Source organism: Medicago sativa, chromosome 6 (genome assembly GCF_051527215.1).
Source record: "Medicago sativa cultivar Bolivia chromosome 6, Bolivia_mono, whole genome shotgun sequence".
NCBI lineage: Eukaryota > Viridiplantae > Streptophyta > Magnoliopsida > Fabales > Fabaceae > Medicago > Medicago sativa.
Window position 1 is genome coordinate 19578382 of NC_140754.1, and position 24398 is coordinate 19602779.

Sequence of the window (24398 nt, forward strand, 5' to 3'; positions counted from 1 at the left end):
GAATCCTGTTTTGTTGTTTTGAAGTTCATGCTTTTATTCATAAAACCACTTGAAACGATCATTCTTTCATGCCAAATTTTTTTTTCTTTCAAAATGTACATTGTTTTAATGTGTACTTGGGTTTTTTTCAAGGTGATCGTATTCAAGTAATTTTGCCAACTGAATTCAAAAATTAGTTTAAGGGTAGAATTGCTAAGAACACTACTTTTACTCTACAAAACTTTAAGGTAGAGAAAAATGAGATGACCATCAAAGAAACTGATCATCAATTTAGGTTGGTGTTTAATGGTGGAACAAGTATTGACAACATTGACAAACATGACATACCCAAACCATCCTGCAGCTTCAAGGAGTTTGATGAGATCAAGAAGGGAGTAGTAAGACCAGATGTTCCTTATAGGTAAATTATCATACTTTCTTCAATAATAGGTTTCATGCAGTTTGGATAAATGATAGTATACATATTTAGTTAACATATGTTATATGGTTGATAGATGTCATTGGAGCCTTTCATGAATTAGGATACACTCAAACTGTACCTGGATCTAGGAAAATACAGATCAACTTTTGGATGAAAGACCTAAAGTACACATTCTTAGTCCTATAATCAAATTACAAGTCCTTGTGGTTTAATGACAAAGTTTTATTCATCTATCTATGTACAGGGGAACATTATTAAGTTGTATTGTGGGAAGACTTCGGTCTTCAATTCCTAAATTATACCAAGTCCAAATCTAATTTTGGACCAACTATCATTCTTCTTCACAATGCTAAAATTAAGGAAGCCACAAGTTATTAATAATTAAGCAGTTAATTATTAATAATATACTAATTCATTACATAATTGCTTTTTTTCAATACAAATTTTCATTGTATAGATAAGTATGAACTCGGGGTCTCTAATGCATGGAATGCTACAAAGCTATTTATCAATCCTGAAATCCCAGAGGTCCTTCAATTCAAACAAGGGTAATTACTATTTACTATATAGTCATTCAATTATCTTAAACAAAGTACTTATTCTTCCTGTTTATTAACTTCTCTTTGTTCAATTGTTTTAGGTTGCCTCTTGATGACCCAACATTGTCAGAGAGTCAGCAACTAAGTGTTCAATCTCAAATGTTTAGCCCATCTTCGTAATCTCAAATGTTCTACCACTAAATAAGATTATGCAACTCACGGAGGTCTTTCATCTTCTTGCTTAATAATAATTCACTTCACAAGTTAATTTAAGTTCTGTTTATTATAATATGATATATAAATTAACATTTTGTACTTCGAGTCAATTGTATATACAATTTTAATTCTTATTTGATAAGATCTGAAGTTGACATGGTATTGCTTTTCTATAGGACTGAGCAAGAAAAAACAAACCGACCAAAAACCGAAGTAACCGCATCAAAATCAAGTGTAACGGGCGGGTCAAAACGGATGTCGGGTTTGTCGAAACGCAAAAGGTGGTTTTGGGCGGTTGATCGCGGACGGCTGCGGTTCTGAAATTTTCTAGTTGTCGAAGGCCGAAACCGACCGTAGCATGGGAGATTTACAGAGTTGGTAGTTGTTGTGATGAAGCAGAAGGAGATAAACCAGTAAAATAGCTATAGAATATAATAATATGTGTGGAAAATAGTTTTAAAAAAGAAAAAACACATGTCTAACAAGATACAGTTGTAAACCATAAATAAAATTCCACCTTTGTCTCATCCAAACACCACGTGACACGCGTTATAACAATACCACTTTTCTCAAAACCACTAGCATAAACAGAAAAGCAGTTTTGACATAGAAAACACAAGCCACACGATCATCCTTTTTTCAATTAGTTCATGAATGAACAAAGTTTCAGATCCTTAGAAGAAGAAAACAGAGCTTCAAATTGTGAGGAATAGATGGACGAGAAAGACGAAAGTTGGAAACCAAAACAACCGACCCGTGTAAACCGCCACTCCGAACAACCTGCACCCGACTAAACCGCTTGTTTGCTTGGACGGAAATGGGTGTATATTTCAGCTCATCGGTTTGACACAGATCTACCATTTCCGGACCGAAACCGTCCGAAACCGACCGACGCTCTACCCTACTTTTCTATATCTTCCATAGACAACTGTGTGTGTGACTATTGTGATAACAAGAGGATTTCTATTATCATAGTTTTACAAAAGAATTTGTATGTGTTTATACTTTAGAACTCAAAAAGTGGTAAACTAACTTTTAGGTTAAGAAGCTTGTGACACTAAGAAATTCTAAGATCTTAAGTTTGTAAGAATTTTCTAAGTGTTTGTGCGCTTTTGAATTTGACAGAGTTTTGACATAAGTAAAGTCTCTTAATTTCTTCAAACTGCTCAGTTCCTTATATAGGAGTCAAATGAGAGAGCCGTTGTTTGAAGATTGTCAACTCATCAAATCGTCCTTGAGAAGCTTTGATCAGATTTGAAAAACTTTGCCTCAAATGGATAACATCGTTGAAAAGTACTAGGAGAATCATTTGCTTCTTATGGAATGATTTGTTACATTCCGTTTGTCATTAAAGTTGTTTGTTTTTGCATATGGTCGGAAGAAGACAAACAGAACTATCAGAACTTGAAAACTACATTCCATCACAAAACTTGTAAGAGTCACCCAAACTGTTGATGTGCCCTTTAAAACACACATTAGAGTACCAAATTGTTCTTTCATACATTGTTATCATCAAAATCTATAATACATTGTTCTAAAATCCACTTTAATTCAAAAACATTTTCTCAACTCATACTACCCCCCGTCCTATTTATAAGAGAAAATTGGTCAACAAAAGTTGATGTATCTGGTTCAAAATTCAGTCCAGATACATTAACTTTTATTGACCTAACGTTCTCTTATAAATAGGATCAGAGGGAGTACTTATTTTCATTTTTATAACATTTTCATATTTATATAATTTCTTGCGTGTTAAATTTCCAGTGTTATAATTTATTTTTGGTTTAAAAAATTAATTGAATGATTGTATGGTTGGATGATAAAATGATTGAAATAATGTATGTCAAGTTACACATTTATTTTGCATTAACTTTGATATAAAATGTTTTAGAAAAAAACAAAATCATTCGATGGTTTTCACAATTAATAAAAAATAATATGTTGTCGCCTATTCGATGCATTATTTAGACACATATTTATTTCATCATTTGTTACTATCTTTTACTAAATACTAAAATGAAATGAAGTTTAATAAAAATTATAATGAAGTATAGGAAAACATGCGACGTATTGACTAGACACATTCAATATTAATTAAAATTTTATAAATGGCTTCTTATAACTTTTAAGTGTTAAAATTCATTTAATTGAAGTTAACGGAGCATGATTTTTTTTACTTATAATAATTCCTAAGTGCGAAAATTCATTTAATTGAAGTTGACGGAGCATGATTTTTTTTTACTTATAAAACAATCTAAAAATTGTCTTTATTGCATGCAAAGGAAGATAGATATGGCTCAATTTCTCTTCTTTATCTATGTTTTGATGATCTTTCTTTCTTCATTTCTTGTTGAAATGGAAAAGAGTATGACATTTTTTAACACCTTTTTAATTTTTCTAGTTTTCTCATTTACACAATATTTATCACTTTTAGTGACATATTTTTTCTTATTTCACGATGCAGCTAATGTTCGTTGCAATACTTTGGATGATTGTCCAACGGTGAAAAGACCTATATATATGAAGTGTTATAGTAATTATTGTCACTACTTTTTAAAACCCTATGATGGAGTATGAGTTGGCAAGTGCATCAAATCGTACCCAAGTAATAGAGTATTAAGTTATTGTCTTCACAGGTATTGTCGTTCAACTCGGTAATTAGGGGAACTTGTTTAAAAAGCAAATAAAATAAGAGATTTGAAGGTGGTTGTAGGGTCTTAATTGTTTTGTTCAATGCGAGATTATATTTTGGTTGATTCAAAAGTGTAAGGATGATTAGGGAATCCTTGAATCCTCCCTCCATCTTTGTTGAAAATTAACTCAATTAATTATTATGTTTGGATTTAATAAAGTAGAATATAACCCCGTGATGAATCAGTAGAAATTTATTTTAATATCCCTGCAATTCAACCAGTTGCAATTGCGGGGTTGTGAGTTTCCAATAATTTATCATATCAATTTTCTCATATATATATCTATACTATATACAAAGAAAATAGCCCTTTTTAGTTTGATTTTTTCTCTTTCCCAAATTACCTTCAATTTTCAATACCAATGGCGCATATAACAAATAAATAAGAGTAAATTCAAATATTAATAAAAAAAGTATAACAAACTCGATATAAAATTTGTTTCTGCATATATAAGCACATAAATCTGCAACGGATGAGGTGCAAACATTGAAAAATATTTTGCATATACAATAAAAAGTTATTTAATAGAAGCACTACATTAATTTTTATATTTTAAAAATAGTCATGAGTTTTCAAAATTTTATCATGTCGACTTTCTTATATATACATAACACGATTCAACTAATTAACAATTTTTAAATATATAAGAGCAAACAATTTAATAGAAACATTATATTAATACTGATAATTTTCATTTAATATTTTTAAACATTCGACCATATTAACAATCTAATTATTATTTCACTACAAAAAAAAAATCTAATTATTATTTATATAATTACCGCAATATTACATAATTTGTGGGAAAACACAAATCTTTTACTAGTTATAAGTAAAAGATTTAAAAGTAAATCTAATTAGGTAAATTTGGTATATCAAAAAGTTCATATATCCCTTTTTTTTACTACAAATTCATATATCCTATTTATTAGCCGTATAGGTAAAAATAATATCTTCTGTCCAAAAAAAAAGGTAACAATATATCTATGGTTTCTCCTTCGAAAAATAAATATATAAGAAAATTGTTTTTCTAACACCAAAAACTTCCTAAAAACACATGTAAAATACTTAAATGTCCTTAGCGGTAGTTAACTACCGCTGACTTATAACTAGAAAACATTGGATGTCAAAAAAGCAACCATCAATATATAATACTAGACCTCTACCCGTGCGACACACGGCAATATTGTAGAGTTATTTCTAATAGTAGATATACTTTAAACATATAGTTTTTTAATATTTGCTAAAAAAAAATATAGTTTTTTAATATATTGGTAGAAATATTTATGATATTAGTTGTGAGTTCAATTTAGAAAGTGTGCGATGAACGTATGTTTTTTTTTTTTTTTTTTTGTATTATTCTTGGAAACTATAGTTTTTTGAGGGGATTGTTGGTAATTTATAGTTGTGAATTAGATGATATAAGATGGGAGAAAGAAAAGAAAAACCATAAATTTAGAGGATGAGGATATTTGCAATCTTCTGAATTTTGTTGTTGGATGTTTGGGTAGCCTCAACGTGAAATTTAAAGGAATTACATCAACATCAATTTGAAAATTATAAATTGAAACAATTTGTTCATTGAATCCAATGTCAATTGCATAGGAATAAGAAAAATGCAATACTTGAATAAAAATTTGAAAATTGGAAGAAAAAATAATAATTTAAGTTGAATAAGTTGAATAAATAATAACAATGGCATGCTATACTGTTTATAAGAAAAAGAATGTTTAGTAATAAAAAAGGGAATAAGATGAAGAGAAATTTTTTTAACGTGTGGTTTTGGTAGTGGGATGAAGTTTATGAATGAATTTTGATCGTTCATATCCTTATGAAAATTAAATGAACGTGTTTACAATTTGGGTTTATGCAATTTTGATTCTTAATTACTCGCATAATATTAGAAATTATCATTGTATTTCAAACTCCTAAATAATTATCGACATCAAAATGGAATATAACTAGATTTTTGACCCGTGCTCCGCTCGGGTTTATTGTAAAGGGATTGACATACAAATAATAAAATGCAATATACAATAATATATAACGGTGAAAAAATAACGGATGATAATCTATAGTAGACAAAATAAAACACTTCATAAAATGTATGAAATCTGAAAATATTATAAAAGAAAATTCGGTAATCCTATCAATAATTCAGGTATATATAACCAAGTTTACATGGAAATTAGGGTAGCCAAAAAAAAGTATAAAATAGAAGGCATCAAACGTGATCATTGATATGCTCATAGTTTCTAGAACAAACGTGCATCATCAAATAAGTGTAGAAAATATTTTTTTCAAAAAAAAAAAAAAGGCAAGAGGATAGGATTGAAATTGGTGCGATGCATTTTTTTAGATGGGATTTGTTAGGTTAAATAATTGCAAACCTAATAAAGAAAATGAGCGGGAAAAAATTAGGTTAAAATAGATTTTTTACCCGTGCTCCGCTCGGGTTTATTGTAAAGGGATTGACATACGAATAATAAAATGCAATATATAATAGGTAACGGTGAAAAAATAACACGTGATAATCCATAGTAGACAAAATAAAACACTTCATAAAATGTATGAAATCTGAAAATATTATAAAAGAAAATTCGGTAATCCTATCAATAATTCAGGTATATATAACCAAGTCTACATGGAAATTAGGGTAGCCGAAAAAAAAGTATAAAATAGAAGGCATCAAACATGATTATTGATATGTTCATAGTTTCTAGAACAAACGTGCAACATCAAATAAGTGTAGAAAATATTTTCTTAAAAAAAAGGCAAGAGGATATGAATGAAATTGGTGCGATGCATTTTTTTTAGATTGAATTTGTTAAGTTAAAAAATTGAAAACCTAATAAAGCAAATGAGCGGGAAAAAATTAGGTTAAGTTGTTGCAGACGTAACAAAATTAATAAATAAGGATGTAAAAAAAAAAAGGCATGAAATTAAAAAAAAACCAAAAAAAAATTGTAAAATTCTTGACAAAAAAAAATTTATAAAATAGAAGGATCATACGTGATCATTGACATGGTAGAAAATATTTTCTTCAAAAAAAAAAAGGCAAGCGGATAGGAATGAAATTGGTGTGCAATGCATTTTTTTAAATGGAATTTGTTAGGTTAAATAATTGCAAACCTAATAAAGCAAATGAGCGGGAAAAAATTAGGTTAAGTTGCTGCAGACGTAACAAAATTAATAAATAAGGATAACACCGGAACTATCCCACCAGCACAAGGTGTGCCAGTGAAATAGACAATAATTACAACAAAGTTCTACGGTCTATAATAAGACCGCAATAGATCTAACCAGTACCCAAACAATGAAAAGGGTTCTGGCTCCAATCATGGAATTTATAAATACAAGAAACAGAATTAGCTTTAAACCACGAGAAGGAAAGAAGCTTAATATTATCTAACAGCTGATGCAAATTACTTTCTTTAGCTTGAAAAAGTCTAGCATTTCTTTCCTTCCATATTACCCAAATGCTTGCAAACCATAATAAATAAAAGAGCATCTAGATATAGAAAAACCTGAAGAAGTACGAAACTGATGATAATGATCTGATATTGTTGCCGGGTTTACCGATGCAACACCTAACCAATGACGGACAAGAGGCCAAACCTGCCCAAACACCTCACAATGTAAAAAAAGATGGTTTGCAGATTCAGTTGTACCGCAACTTGAAACACATCCTTGAGCATCTTCCTGAATAATATTCCTCCGCAATAGGTTATCCCTTGTAGGCAACCTGTCCCTAAACAGACACCAAGCGAACACAGACACCTTAAGCGGAATATCTTTCCTCCAAATACTAGGCATAATCGCTGTAGATACTGAAGGCATGACAGTAAAGTCGGCCAAGAGAGAAGGATATGCTCCTTTCACTGTGTAACCTGCTACTGGATCCGGTACCCAAGACCAAGCATCATTTTTGTTAACCTGCCGTTCAACAGACAATAAAAACAGCCTACACTCCACCAATAGCTCCTCCTCCCAGGCCCATAATCTCCTCCGCCACTTCCACGCCTCACCTCCATCACCCCACCCCAATTGATACATTTGAGCTACGGTTAGAAATTTATTATCAGACAAGTCAAATAACCGACGAAAGCGGACTTGTAAAGGGACTTCCCCAACCCACCTATCAAACGAAAATAAAGTATCTACACCATTCCCAACCTGTAATCTAACATTATTAGAAAACCAAGTCCCCACTTCCGACCCGACCCCATCCCGCATATTAGCAATTTCCTTCCACCACGCCGAACCATCCCTACCCCCAGCCTGTATGCACCCCCCCCATTGTGCCATACCTAGAAGCCAACACATTAAACCATAACCTTTTTCTCTCCGTCACCACCCTCCAAACCCACTTCCCCAACAGAGCTAAATTAAACTCCCTAATTCTCCTTACCCCCAAACCACCAACCTCCTTCTCCAAACAGATAGTATTCCAATCAATCCAAGATATTTTCCTACTATCCTCACCCCACCCCCCCCCCCCCCCCCCCCAAAAGAAACGAATAAAAAGAGATTCGATAAAAGAGATGATACCTGAGGGAGCTTTGAAGAAGGAAAGAGCGTAGACAGGTAACGAGGTCAGGATAGACTTCAATAGAATGAGACGACCACCAAACGATAAATATTTACTCTTCCAACTGGACAGACGTGCCTTAATGTGAGCAATCACAGGATCCCAAAAATTCAACCGACGAAAATCACCCCCCACCGGAAGGCCGAGGTACATAATATGCAAGGATGTGACTCTACAATTCAACATCCTTGCCGCTTCAATAAGCCAGGACTGATTTACATTCACCCCTACCAACTCACTCTTGTGGAAGTTCACTTTAAGACTAGACAGAGCCCCAAAAAGATGCAAAACCACCCGCATTGCTCTGACATTCGCCCAACTCTTTTCACCCAAAATCAATGTATCATCGGCAAACTGAAGATGAGAGACCGTAAGGCTTTGATCCCGACCCACCCTATAACCAGTAAAAATATTATTAGTAACCATAGCCTCCATCATCACATGAAAACCCTCTGCCGCCAAAAGAAACAAGAAAGGCGACAAAGGATCCCCTTGCCTCAAACCCCTAGCCAAAGAGAATTCATCTGTTGGACTTCCATTTACCAATACGGCCGCTGTTGCCGTAGTAACACACTCTCTCATCCATTTCCTCCATAGAGTTAGAAAAGACATTTTACCCATAACTTCATCCAAATAATTCCAGTCCACAGAGTCGTACGCTTTCTCAAAATCAACCTTGAATAGGAGTAAATTTTTATTTAATTTTTTAGCCTCATCTACCACCTCATTTGCCACCAAAATACCGTCAAGGATCTGTCTACCTTTAACAAATGCTGACTGTGTATCAGATATAACACTTCCAATAATAGACCTCAGACGGTTAGCCAACAGCTTAGCCAAAACTTTATATAAACTTCCCACCAAAGAGATAGGATGGTAATCATTCAACGACTGAGGGCATTCTTTTTTAGGAATAAGAGTAATAAAAGTGCTATTGATACCTTTAAGAAGTTTCCCATTACGATGAAAATCAGAGACAAAACGCAGCAGGTCTTCTTTTATATCCTCCCAAAAATCTTTGATGAAACCAAGATTAACTCCATCCGGTCCAGGACTTTTGTAACTATCACAGTCCCACACCGCAATTTTCAACTCTTCAATACTAAACGGTTTCACCAAAGCCGCCCCATCACAAACAGATAGCTTCCGGAAATGTAAATCGGACACAGAAGGACGCACCACCAAAGGAGCCTTAAAATGATCTGAAAAACGATTAAACACCGCAGCACGGACATTATCTACACCTTCCACTAGGGCGCCACCCACCTCTAAAAAGGAAATATTATTGATGCGACGTCTTGTTGCCATAATGCCATGAAAAAATTTTGAGTTTGCATCCCCCTCCCGCAGCCACCTAGTTCTCGACTGTTGCCAACAAATGCTTGAGTGTATACGAGATAGAGAATGTAACTCATCTGAAATATCATGTAACTCCTCCACCTCCTCCTCCCCTAAAAATGAATGTTCCCCTTTCTCATCCAATTCAGCCATACGACTTTTAATTTTATCTATTTTGCCTGGAAGATTTTGAGAATGTGTTTGGTGCCATTCCCTAAGAGCCACTTTAATCAATTTGAGCTTTTCCTTCAAAACATATCCACCCCAACCATCCACTTGCAACTGTCGCCATCTAGAACGCACAAAGTCTTTGTAACCTGGGACATTAACCCAACATTTCAACATCCGGAAAGGTTTCAGACCCCAATTTTGCTCATCTACAGAGAGAACCAACGCACAATGATCTGATAAACTTCGAAGTTGGGCCACTTGGAGACAATTCGGCCATCTTAAACACCAAGCCTCGGATAATAAAAATCTATCAATGCGGCTCATCGATTGACCATCCCCACGGTACCAGGTAAAACGACGGCCAATCAACGGAAGATCTACCAAAGCATCTCTGTCAATAAAATCATTAAATTTTTCACTAGAAGCAACATAATGTGACCGAACTGCAGAAGCCACACTCTTTCTTTCATCTACACCACGCACCACATTAAAATCTCCACACACACACAAATATTACTACCAGTAAAGTTAGACAAACGAGCAGATAAAGACTCCCACAACACTGCCTGGCTCCGCCCATCACAAGGAGCATACACATTAAATAACACAAAAGCATCTTGAGACTTTAAAAATTTACCCTGAACAGCAACAACATGATCAAAGGAAAATGACGCATGAATCACAACCTCCTCCACATCCCACATAATAAGTAACCCGCCAGACGTTCCAACAGATGGACGAAAAGAAAAATCAACAGATGTGTTTCCCCACAAAGAAGAACACACAAAATTATCTATCTGCAGTAATTTGGTTTCCTGAAGACAAACAATAAACGGCCTTTTTTCACACACCATGTTCCCCACCTCTTTCCGCTTCTCAAAACCTCCGAGACCCCTTACATTCCAAGAAACTATCTTCATTAAAACCACCTACACCTACATACCCACCCCATCACACACCCTCATCTCCCTTACTTCCCATCTTTCCTCCCCACAACACCCTCTCCAACCGAGCTCACTCCTCCAATCCCACTTCTTCTTCCCCGGTTCGACAAGACATTAAACGAATTCGCCTTATCACCATTGAACTTCACACCAATCGCCTTACCAATACCCCACACATCCTCTACTGCCACCTCCTCGTTACCACGTAAAACAACCCAGTTCCGCCAATCATTAGAAACCGAGTCCTCAGAATAAGCTGACACATTACTTGCTCCATTATTAGTAACCTTAACACCTTTATTAACAAAGTCTCCACAACGTTTTCGAACCTGCCGTCTCAGCTCTTTAAGTACCACCGTCCTATCCTTAGACGGCATTCTAGCCACTTTCTTCAAACTAACCACCGTATGCTTCAAAACTGTTTCCACTTTTTTCCTAATCACTTTTTGATCTTGTGACCGATAATTTGTTGATTGAAATTGTTTCTTAGAAGAAGAAATAACTCCAGCTGCTCCATGATTTTGATCCCCTAGCCACTCCAAACTCCAGGGTCCCGAAAGCACGGAACGCGTACGACCCAGCGGACAAGACAATGTGCGTTGAACTTTCTTCTTTCCTTTACCAAAACTGCACCCCTTCAATGGATCAGATGCTGCCAAAGTAGCAGCCTTCTCCTTCACGACAGCTGAACAGCCATCAGAAGGCTCCCTTCCCATCTCAACATTCACACTTTGACCAGACTTTAGTGAATTAACACCAGCACAATCAGTTGCCCTTCCTATAGCCTCTGCCTGGTCCCGCAAAAATGTATCATCTTTTAAGAGTTTGTTGCTGTTCTATTTCCATAATTCGACCTTGTTCCTGCACCAAAAAATCCTGCTCGATCTCATTAAGAAGGACCTCGACATCATTATTAACTCCTAAATCACCTGGCACCTCCATTCTCTCACTCTCATCACAAGTTGACTCCTCTTCAAATAAACATACATCTTCCCCTATGGAAAGTCCCCATTCTTCAACAATTTTAACAGTCAACACCATATCATCAACCAGAATCTCAATATCATCATTAATAATATTCAGTGATGGAGTAGCCACCAAAATTCTAGCATAATCCAACCTTTCTTTGTCCGCCGTACAATTATCAACTCTTAGAAAACGACCCACATCCATAGAACATAACCGGAAAAAATAATCATTCCAAGCGTGCAAAGGCGCACCATAAAGACGTAACCACACACCTCTTTCGACTTTAATATCTTCTAGTTTCCATGGCGCAGTGGAATGAAAAAAAGATTTGAAAAAATCAGCTGCACTAGAAAGAATAGAGTGAACATTGGAATCCCCTGCCGATCTCAAAAGAACTCGGTCTGCTCCCATCGGAATAATAATCAAACTTTCAAACCCCGCGTCTCCTAATAACAATTGTTCTACAATCTCCTAAATTTCTCTATAACTTCCCACTAAACTCCTTCCAACCACTTCTTCTCTCACAATCTCTATGTATATACCTTGATTTATTTCTCTACAAATTGAATTGTTTTCGTAGTTTCTCTCTACCCAAGTGAGAATGAGTAAACAATTATTATCACAAAATTAAATATTTATTGTAATAAATTTTATACCTTTTAACCAAAAAAGAACATATCCAAACTTCAAAGTCCACCGAATTTTTGTAGTGTCATTTTTATTTTTTTGAAAAGGAAGATTGATGTATTGCTCAACGTGATTAAGAAATGTTATGTTGAAGATTTCAATTGGTAATCCTATTTCTATTGAATGAAGTGGTTAGTTTTTAAATATCATGTAGCTAGTGGTTAGTGGGTTATGATGTGGTAGTTAAAATTATAAAATTTAATATTGTAAACTACATTATAAGTAGTGTTTGTATGTTGACCTTCATTATCAGTTATTAAGAGTTTCAATCACTTACTTGATGTTACTTTTGAAATGGCAACATATAGTTGTCCCTTGACTTTTAATACTCATTGCGAATGAAATTACCAAAGCAAATTGTCTCCTTTGAAATTTGGTTGGAATTCTGGGATCAGAATGTGTTAACGACAATCTAGGTATAAAAACCTTGCTGCAAACATTTGTTCTTGATATAATATTTTCTTCAAGAACAAATTTTCCCATTTTTGTAATGATTAGTCGAGTTCCATTGAACAACCCAAAAGATTGGTGTATATTTCTCAACAACATTACCGGCACTCCAACCTTTAGTGTCAACTTATGATTTGGAAGGTTGGAAGCAACAATTGTGTTAAAAAATTCAGATGTGTGGAACTCATTTGGTTCCTCAATATTTGGACTTACCGAGTATAGAGTATCAAAGCTTATATAAACTTTTTCTTCAAAGGGAATTAATGACAATATATACTCATCAATGTCATGGACAATTTGATTCTTTGGTGCTAGTATAGCTCTGTCTTGAAAATAGGACGAATCATTCGTGTCATCCGAGAAGGAGGGGTATATGGTATTAATAATTCCACTATATCCACTATGTTGTTCTTAGAAAAAAATTATATCCACTATGTTCAACCAAAAAACATTTGTAGCCACCATCAAACTATTCATTAATTTTTATTTTTAATTCTCTCTAGCACACTAAATTAATTACTTAAATATGCACGATCCCCACGTCTAGGGAAAACAAATTGGAACCACCACTATAAAAAGGTCTTTAGGCCTCAAAATTTTGGGTGAAAAAAAGGTCTCTAAAAAAATAATTTGGTTATAAATATATTATATGACCTATAAATTACTGATATTTGCATAGCTTAACTGATTACCAAAAAAGCCTCAATTAATTTTCGTCATGAATTCAAATTTTGGTCTCCACAAAATTGATTTTATATAAATATTCTATTAAAAAAATAATTTTAAAGGCCACATTAAAGTTTTTGTTTTAAGCCTCATAATCTGTTGAGCCGGCCCTAACCACAACTATAAAAAAAATTCCCTTCACAATTTATCCCCTCCACGTTAGAACACAATCTGCAGAATATAAACTCCATCATGTCTTACAACAACAACAACAATAATCAAGTCTTATCCCACTAAGTAGGGTCGTCTACATGGATCAAATGACGCCATAGTGTTCTATCAAAAACCATATTTGGATCCAACTCATTGACCTCTAAATCTTTTCTAATGGTTTTCTTAGGTCATCCTCTACTTCTTTTAACCTAACTCTCCTCCATTTGATCTACTCTTCTTACAACGACATCTACAGGTCTTCTCTCTACATGTCCAAACCATCTAAGTCTATTTCCTACCAACTTTTCTACTATAGGTGCCACCCCCACTCTCTCTAATGGTGTCATTCCTAATCCTATCTTGTCTAGTCTTACCACTCATCCAATGCAACATCCTCATCTCTGCTACACTTACTTTACTCTCGTGTTGGCTCTTAACCGCCCAACACTCCGTACCATACAACATGTCTTAAACATTACTCTTTTTAATAGTCATTGCGAATGAAATTATCAAATAAAGTTGCGTCTTTTGAAATTTGAATGGAAATCTGGGACCTTGAACCTAAAAATAATTTCCATAAAAAATTAAATAAAAACACATTTTGACTAAACATTAAGATCTGATATGCAATTTTTTTTCAACTAAATATTATCCATTATCAAATTCATAGATTTGCATGTTCAAACATGACAAATCTCTTCATGTATGATATGAGGAAGAAAAAAATTAGTAACACAATTAAAAACACGTAAAATAGTCCCTTTGAAGTATGATATGAGAAAGACAGATGTTTCTAATATTTAGTATGTTTATTTTAAACATGAACATAATATAATTGATGAACTATATTACATAGTGAAATTATTTATCTCCACCTTCAATCCAATGTAAGAAAATAAGTTGAAACCATCCTTAACAAATATCAGTTGAATTAGATAATTTTTTCAAGATCCTAAAAAAGTCACCGAACCTAAATAATAGTAGATTTATGCAACACCAGTCTTATGGTTTTAGCTCTAAGTGTGTGTTCTTAAACGTTCATATTCCATAGTTTTAGAAATGCATGAAATTGACCGTACTTTTTCCTTAAGTGGAACTATTTCAATGCTAATATTCACTGTTGATGGTAAGATAGATAGTTTCAAGCCAATATTACAATATACTAAATCCTAAGCATAAATCAAACTACAATTAAAACCGAACTATAAATCAAAAATACATTTAGTTATATAGACAACAAAATTTCAAAAAAATGGATACCTCTATTTAGGTGATGAAATCGCTAAAATGTTTATGGTAAACCAATTTATTGAATTGGATACGACCCTAGGGTTTTCTTTGATTAGCACATCTGAAATAAAAAAATTGAAGAAGTTAGAAATTAGAAAGAAAAAAAAAACTGAATTTATTTAATTTTGTTTATCATGATAATAGTAAGGGAGAAGTGTCATAGCTCTCTCATGTTTTTCATAGGGTCATTTTTCTCTATGAATTAACTAGAATGGAGAATGCTATTTATAATAACGTTTACTGCAATTGGAATATGACAAAGATTTTTTTAAATATGACTAATGTTATATGGATGGTGGGTTATGGGTAATGTGGTAGTGGGATTTGGTTTATGAGGTAATTACGGTTGTTCCCTCTCGTAGTGGGATGTGGTATATGACTTATGAGTCAAAATCAACATGTGTTACAAATATGCTCTTTTTTAATTAATTAAATTAAATTTTTGTCAAAAAAATTAATTAAATTAATTTATTAGAATGAGTAACAAAATGGGAAAGGTGGAGGTTATGGTTTTCAGTGGGTTTTATTTAGGTTAATTAAATTTAATGGAATTCAGACAAAATAGTTGTTTTTTAATTTAATTTAATTAACTAAATTAATAATGTTTTGGAGGGAATTTTTGGAGGGAAATTGAGGGAGAACTTGTAAGATTATAATTATATATAAATGGGTGGATTCTAGGGTGAGGGATCAATTAAGTCCCTCACCGGTGGACCACGAAGAAATTACAGTTGGATTTAATCAATGGATCATATTTGTTGGAAACAAAATTAAGAACATCTACATCTTTCCACACACAATTTTATCTCATCTCTTCTCCTATATCCCTTTTGTTAGTTCCATCACCGACCCTTCCTTTCTCTTCTCTTGTATCAACGTTCTTCTCCTCCAAGTCCAACTTGTTCTTCTCTTTCACCATTTATCCTCCATTATATTTCTTAATTGTACAATGATTCTTCCTATAATTTTCATCTTTTTGAAAATCACAAATTAGGGTTATCAAAGTCATTACAGGATTGAATTTCATGGTAATGCTGAACTCAACCAAAAGTTTGAGCACACGCATGATCTAACCAAAAAAAATGTAATTATTAAAAGGAGGCAAAACAAGAAAACTCAAACATGTTTTATTGCATGAATTTACTTACGGTATGTTTTAGAGATTAAAAAGGTGTTGGCCAAAGTGGACTTTATTCCCTTGAAGATTGAATTATAACTCAAGCAATGAATGTGATTGTATTCAATGAAGTCTGGTTATTTTCATTGTTATAAAACTAAGGGTGCTTCAGAGATTTCTGGACTCATGTGGTTGTAGAGGTGTGGTTTGGATGATATCATGGTGGAATTTCTGGACTCAGATATTGAAGGTGAGAAAAACACAAGAAGGGGGGTTGAATTGTGTTTTGAAAAATTCTTCGTTTCTCCTAAAAACTGAACACACTGATCAGAAGCTAAGTGAGACAACTTCTGAAGTGATAATCAGAATCTAAATGCAGCGGAATAAAACAGAGGGAGAGAAGAAGAACGACACAAAGCAATTATACTGGTTCCTTCCACAATCCGGAAGTAGTCCAGTCCCCCTTGCACTTCCAAGGAGATTTCACTATGAGTAATATCTGATTACAAATGCTCAAGCACACAAGCAAGAGACTTCCTTTGCTCAAGCACACAAGCTAGAGACTTCCTTTGCTCAAGAACACAATCAAGAGACTTCCTAACTAAACAAAATTACACAGAAAATTGTTTAAGGTTGAACACTTGATATACAATCAGAGGTGCTCTCAATACAAATCAGATACAGACTCAATGGACTTAAGAATTTCTAAGATATGACTTTCAGACACAGAAATTCTAAGTGAATGCAGAACAATTTCAGCAGAGGTTTGGTACTTGTGAAAATCTTGTGAGTCTTTCGTTCAGCGTTCTTGCATTACCAAATCTTTAGGTCTTCACTCCTTTATATAGAGGTGTGAAAGAGACGTTGTGAAATTGCCAGCACACCAAAGAGTCGTTGTTGAAGCTTGATCTTTCACCAATGATCTTTTGCCTGATTTGGTTGTTGTCCTATGAAGAACCAATTTGAAATCCATTCCTTATCCAAAGGAACATATATGCAGGCGAGACCGTATTCTGGAGCTGTTTTCTTGTCTTGAAGCGTGGACACAAAACAGAGTAGTGGAGAACGTGGCTGTACAATTCGTACAATAGTACAATGTCAACGCTTTCGTCCAAATTGCAAGCACATGCCTTCAAACACCTTTGAAATGACCGTTGCAATGTTCCACTGATTTTCTGCTGTGTTTTCGAAACCAATAGACAACTTTTGCAATGTATATTCTTCAATCTTTGAATGTTTTGCAAATCCAGTTGATCTTCAGCTTCTGGTGAAATGACTTCTGATGAGGCAGCTTCTGATGATGCAGCTTCTGATGAAGCAGCTTCTGCAGCTTCTGATGGTGCAGCTTCTTCAGCTTCTGATGATGTGGCTTCTGGACCTCTTGTCTTCAGAAGCACTATTCTTCAGGAGCAGTATTTCTTCAGGAGCGCTTTGCCTTCAGAATCATCTAAGCTTCATTTTCTTTTGCTCTTTATTTGCTCATTCAGAACCAATGATGATGTAACTCTATAATTATGGTCCTGTACACTTGAACAAATATTAGCTAGTCCAATTTACAATTTTTAATACCTTGTTATCATCAAAACTCTTTAAGGTTCATTGTTAAACACATTTTGTTCCAACAGATATGACGTCGGATCTCTTGGTGGAGTGGAGTTGATTAAGAGGGGTTCAAGTGTTGTTTAGATAGGGTTGTGGGTGTGTTAAGAATGTTTTTTGGGTGGTTGTGAGCTCTTGGTGTGGTGAGTTATTGTAGTGGGGTTTTTCGGTTTCTAGGCGCCTCTGCTTTGGGTTCATATCCACCGTTGCTAGCTCTTGTTGAGTTTTTGGGTTGTTTTATGTTTAGGTGCCCCGTCTATGGGCAGCTGAGCCTTTTCCTTTTCTGACTTGGTTTTCATTTTTCTCCATCGTCCCACTTTCGAATGTCTTTCAGGTTTGTTGACTAGTTATGGTGTCTTCTCCGGTGGTTTGGAGGTGTGGGGTACCATACTAATTTGGGTATGAATGCTGGTGGGTCGATCACTTTTGATTCGAGATCGGGAGTCGGTCTTTGACTCAAGTTTGTTTTAGGTTTTTATGGTGTTTTCTTCGGTGGACTTGAAGTAGAGTGGTGGTGAATGATAACAGGTCATCTTACGTTATTCTTAACATGTTTTTCAGTTTATTTTAGTAGGAAATAGCAGTAAAAAGGAGGAGTATTAGAACGATTGCCTATGATTTCGGGACTTTTGTAATGTTTTCTACATTTGAGTCTGTAATTCTAGTTTTCCTGAAACATAGCAATTTGAGGAGGTTTTTGAAGTAATTCACGAAGAAATCATGCAAATCTGAAAATCAAGAACAACCGAAGAATTTTGAACATTCAAGAGACATGAATAAAGATTCAAGAAGCCTCAGAAGACTTACAAGTGGGAGGAATTCTTTTCCCAAAGTACCGAGGCAAGTTATTTGAAAACGAAGACCTAAAAACGATGGAAAATCGGAGATTGGGCCCGGAAGGAAGGCAGAATGTGCCTAGGGCATGAAAAATTCATTTCATGCGCCTAGGGCATTGTCTATTGATGTAAGATTTTTCCTACATGTCATATAACTATGTACACGTGAGTATATATAGGATCGTTTCCACAGGGAGTTACGTTTATTTATAAGCATTTTCGCAATAGTTCACATTAAGGGTTTGGATATAATTTGTTTGTTTGTAACACTATATCCATAGATTACAAAAGTAAAAACGAGAGGAGATTGAACTATTTCGCTTGCGGTATAAGATAACGAACAAGCATAACAGCAGCAATCTCTCGATCGATTAACAGACTCTAGCTTTATAACCAATATTATTACAATCATTTCTACAACATCCTTCGTGTCCAAAGCGACATCGTTATTTCTAAGTTAGCGTTTAAACATTCGTGTCCAAATTCCTTAAACGATAACAAAGTCGATCGGATGACTTAATCGACCGTGTCCAGCCTGATTAAGTATCCGAAAGCATTAAAAGCTTGATTAAAAGTAATTATCAAAGGTTTACAAACTTGTCAAGAGTGATATAACATAAGATAGATTGTTATTCTAGTTCTAGATTCAAGGGTTTGTGTCCAAATCATCTTGAATCTCTTTGAAAGTATTAAAAGCAAGAATAACAACAATATTGAATCATTAAGCTAGAACCTTATATATTAAAAGATCAAAAGATTACATAATAGCTTGATTGTTACCTCAATACTACATAGAAGGTGATAGTTACATATAGACATGTAAACTAATGCAAGGAAGGAAGGAAAGATGAAGATTCCATGCCAAGATCCTTGATGTCTCAATGAATCTAGGGTTGAATCTACTCCTTAATCACTTGCTTTGTGTTTCTCTCTTTGAAATAGCTCTAACCTCTCTCTAGAAATGTATAAAATGTTTCAATGGAATAGTGAATAATAGTAGAGAGAGGGAAGAATGCTATTTAAATGGGCCTGCATTTTTACACCTGCGCTAATAGCGCAACTCACGCTAATAGCGTGGTAAGGCGGCCTATAATCTGGCCAATAGGAGAGTGCCACGTTGGCCTTGCCCTGCTGCTACGCTCCAGCCACGCCAATAGCGTATCTCTCTGGAGTATTTACGCTAATAGCGTAGTTTACGCCAATAGCGTAGTTCTTCTTGACTAGCTACGCTCCAGGTGCGCCAATAGCGTAGCTCTCTGGAGCTTGTACGCTAATAGCTCAGAATACGCTATTAGCGTACTCTTCAAGAGTTCTCCAAAACCTACGCCCCAGGTACGCTAATGGCGTATCTCTCTGACCTTGGCCATTTCTTCTCACGCTAATAGCGTAGGACACGCTAATAGCGTAGGACATTGAACTTTGACGTTTCTTGCTCCTTGCTTGTATTTTCCTGCACAAAAAGGGTAGAATAAGGCTCAAAAGCATAAATGACATATTTACACAATAATTGGAGTTTTCCATAGAGAATCTTGCAAAACAAGTCACTAAAATGCCTAAACTCCTATATGAAATATATCACTTTTAAACACTTATCAAACTCTCCCCAACTTGGCTTTTTGTTTGTCCTCAAACAAATCAATTGAAAAGGAAACTAACAAGGCTTTGGACAAGGTTTTCAACATGGTGTCAAACAATTCAAAACAAAAATAAACAAATGGTGATTCAAATATGATCGCGTGGATAAGCATGAGGTCCTCCGCTACTCTAGGTTCAAACTAAGAATGCGAAAAATGTCCTAAGCACAAACTATACATCATAAACTTCAAAACATAAACATATCTATCTATGAACCACACCTAACACACTTCTTTGAAAGTAAATGCAATATAATGATAACAATGAATGAGGTAATGAACACACATCCAACAATCATGCTAACATCCTATTTAAGTTAGGTGTCCATCCAAATATCGTCTCAAAAAGCATAAAAGCATGGATCAAAAGGTCTTGCAAGGGTTATAACTTGGCCGGGCTACAAAAGAAATGTCATATGTGGGGCAATTGATCAGAAAGCCTATCAAAGAGGAACATTTTTTTGTATCACAACTTGAAATCCATATACTTCCCTACCAAGAATTAAAACCTTTGGTGATTAACAATCAAACTTATAACCTTGACAACTTATTCTATTTTTGATTTTTCTCTTTCTTTTTCTTTTCTTTTCTTTTTCAAATGTACAATTTTTTCTTTGATTCAATGTTGTCAGGTTATTTTACAACTTCACCATAACTTAACATATAATGCCTCCTTTTCCTCCCCAACTTGAATACAACAAAACTCTAATTGAATGTTCCCCTATCCTAAGGCAAGGGACAAAGTACAAAAAGGTTAAGGGTTCAACAAAGTAAAATTATCAAAGTCCTATAAGATTCAACCATGAACTGGATTTTTGAAAAATTTCAGGCAAATTCAACAAGCATTGTGCTTATGAATATTGACAGTTCATGTTTGAGGACTTGATTCATTTGGCTCAGATTGGGGTATCGGATACTCGCTCTTCTCACAGGTAGGCTTTATGTGGTCAAGTAGGTTATTCTCAATTCAAAAAGTGCCTTGATCCTTTCCATGCTTTCAAACAATTCAAAATAATTATCAGATTTAACATAACTAAAACAAGTTAGACGATGATTATCGGTCTCCAGCATATATACAACAGATTGAAGCTACCTCACATTTAGGTTAAGTACTAAGTGGTTCAAAGATATTTATGTTTATGAAAAGACTTACATGATATATATTTTGTGCAAAGTACAAGTTTCAAATTCTTATTAAAAACCTAGAATAACAGGAAACCAATACCTTGGCCTTACTCTTTCTCACAAGTAATATCATTATCACTCACCTGCTTTTGCTCAAACATGGCTCCATGGAGCACTTTAACATTTATTGTTCATGAGCAATTTCTTTTGAGAGACACAAGCAAGATGTAAACAAAAAATTTCATCCAAAGCATAAGTTATTAAACCAAAAAGCTAAGTTATTAAACTAAATATAAAGTAACAAAGTAACAAATCAAGCACTAAAACCACAGTGCTTGAAGAGTACAAAATACAACCAATTAAACAACTGTTCCAACATGAAATAAAAACATAGAGTTAGAAAGCAGAAAGAAAAACATCACTAAAAACCCAGATCACTGATCATCCTCTCCAGCATCATCCATATCAAGATCCTGGTACACATCATCATCACCCACAACTCCAGCATCATCAGGTGTCGCCTCATCATCAACAGCATCAGCCACCCCCACATAAGGATTTGGCCTGCCCTCAAGCCAATGAACATAAGCCTGGTACTGCTCAGGAGTCATAACCGGGTACTCAGCATTTCCCGGATGCATGTGAGCATTGTAAAGGTCCTGGTGTATGCCCATGTTGCTCCTCCAAATTGCCTCATTCTGATCCATTAAGAAGCTGTTCTGGTCCCTCACGTACTGGTTATGCATCTGCTGCTCCAGCATAAAGGTCTGCAAACCTGAAAAGTCAAAAGAACCAGCACCCTCAGATGGGCCACCTTCATCATCAGAGAAATGGTATTGGGCTGCCCTCTGCTCTGATTTCTCCCAGGTGCGAATATGAGTGTCAGTAATGGCCCCTTCAATATCTTCATCATAGGGTCCAGAAATGGGCACTCCATAAGCCTTAAGCAATCCCATAATCAAACCCGGGTAGAACAATGCCACCTTCTTAGCACCCGTGGCAACTTTCAAAGCCACAGCCTTCATCTCATTGGCTATGATGTGAGCAATATCAACAGGTACTTCTTTCAATATGCACCAGATGAGTGGTAGAACGGCTTTTGGGGCATCGGATGTATGGGCTCTAGGAAGGGCATTGTGGACAAGGAATTGGAAAACTAAGCGGGCAGTAGTGGTCATCTCCTTGGTAAGTGCATGCCTAATCTCTCCCTTGTCATTCTTTACAAAGCACCTACCCTTGTTCATGATATCACGCTCAATTTGCTGAAATTTCCAATTGCCTTGAGCGTTTCTCTTAGCATAGGTACACAAGGTGGGCATTGTGGGGTCCTCAGATGGTTCAAGGTTTAAGGCATTTTCAAGGAAATCATTGATTGCATCCCTATCAAATGGGATTTGCTTTCCTCGGACATAAGAAGTCCACGAGAAAGTCTCAGCAAAGGTAGCGGGTGAGGCATCAGGGACAACATTACAATAGAACTCCCTAATTAGGTCGGTGTTAATCTCAGTTGCGGGCACAAGGAGTTTGGTCCATTTGCGACCAGTGAAAATGTGGAGCATATCAGCATGCTCACCACTAGGGTGAATGTCAAAGGTTTTCTCGTGCCAGGTTTTGTACTGTGCCATCTTCTTAAACCTGGCAGAGTGGGCAGGGGTGGGGAAACGGTTTGGGATTGCAGGTGCAGCAGAGGTAGAGGCACCTTTGCCTCTTGGACGTTTGGTCCCGGTAGTTTTTTCAACATTTTTCGGTGCCATCTGCAACAAAACCAGGAAACACCAACATATTGCATAGAAAATATTAGCACAAAGCAGAATTGGTTATTTAAAAACATCAAAATTTTTTGAAAATCTGGGCAAGTATGAAGATCTACGCTATTAGCGCCAGCCACGCTAATAGCGAAATTTTTCTGGAAAACTTTCGCTATTAGCGTAGGGTACGCTATTAGCGAAATTTTTCTGGAAAAGTTGCGCTATTAGCGTATATTTCGCTATTAGCGTAGTTCTTCGTACCTGCAATTTTCAAATTTTCAAAATCTTTGTTCCTGCAATTTCACAACACCAACCAGCAAATTTCAACCCTAGGTTTCATCCTATGTCTCTAAAACACAATAGAATCATGAAAAGGAATCAGAATCACAACATTGGTACACAAATCATTCAAAACCCTTATTTTTCAAATTTACAAAATGGGTCAAAATCAAAAGATGAATGTTTGTTGCATGTGGGTTATGATTATTATTCCTTTTCCAACTATTATCAATGAAGAACAATCTCTATTCACAAATCAAAATTCTAACCCTAACCCTAACCATTGCTAATCATGTCAAAACATGTATTTTTCAATTCAAGACAAGGAAAGGAAAGAGAATCAAACCTGTTAGTGCAGTGATTGAATGCAAGCAATAGAATGAATGATGCAAAGATGAATGCTTGGAACCAATTAACCCAAAAGAAAAGGGTTTTGATTTTTAGGGTTAGTGTGTGAGTGAGAGAAGTTTTTGTGGGTGAGAGTGAAAAAGGGAAGAATGAAACCGTAAAAGGAATAAGGGGAGTGGGTTGTGGGCAGTTAAGGGGAGTTACTCCCCTTGGGCCCACAAAAATTTTTCCCTCACGCCAAACTCACGCTAATAGCGTGGCTCTCTGGAGCTCTCACGCTAATAGCGCAAATTTCGCTATTGGCGTGAGGCTTCAGGATCAGTTTTTCAAAGTCTTTCATTTCTGCTTGTAAATGTATATGTACTACTACTATATGCAATAAACATAAAAATACTTACAAAACTGGGTGTGCCTCCCAGCAAGAGCTTGTTTTACGTCCTTAGCTTGACGCATTTTGAAGAAATCATGGCTCGATTAGTGAAATCGTCGTCAAACACCGATCAATTTCACCACCGAAGTAGGGC

The 24398-nt window shown here is 35.3% G+C and overlaps 1 protein-coding gene and 2 long non-coding RNA genes across 3 annotated transcripts; 2 read left to right on the plus strand and 1 right to left on the minus strand.

The window, feature by feature from the left end:
- The first annotated feature begins 488 nt into the window (after positions 1 to 488).
- Positions 489 to 2335, plus strand: LOC146913501 (uncharacterized). Its single transcript, XR_015013607.1, has 4 exons — positions 489 to 585; positions 879 to 969; positions 1062 to 1184; positions 1353 to 2335. It is a non-coding gene; the product is annotated as an uncharacterized LOC146913501 (long non-coding RNA).
- A 990-nt stretch (positions 2336 to 3325) lies between these two features.
- LOC146913502 (uncharacterized) lies at positions 3326 to 3932 on the plus strand. Its single transcript, XR_015013606.1, has 2 exons — positions 3326 to 3541; positions 3641 to 3932. It is a non-coding gene; the product is annotated as an uncharacterized LOC146913502 (long non-coding RNA).
- A 7007-nt stretch (positions 3933 to 10939) lies between these two features.
- LOC146913503 (uncharacterized) lies at positions 10940 to 12293 on the minus strand. The gene is made up of 2 exons (XM_085720939.1): positions 11814 to 12293; positions 10940 to 11704 (listed from the first exon to the last, which is right to left on the minus strand). Exons 1-2 carry the CDS (start codon positions 12291 to 12293, stop codon positions 10940 to 10942), a joined length of 1245 nt encoding a protein of 414 aa, XP_085577065.1.
- Positions 12294 to 24398: the final 12105 nt, after the last annotated feature.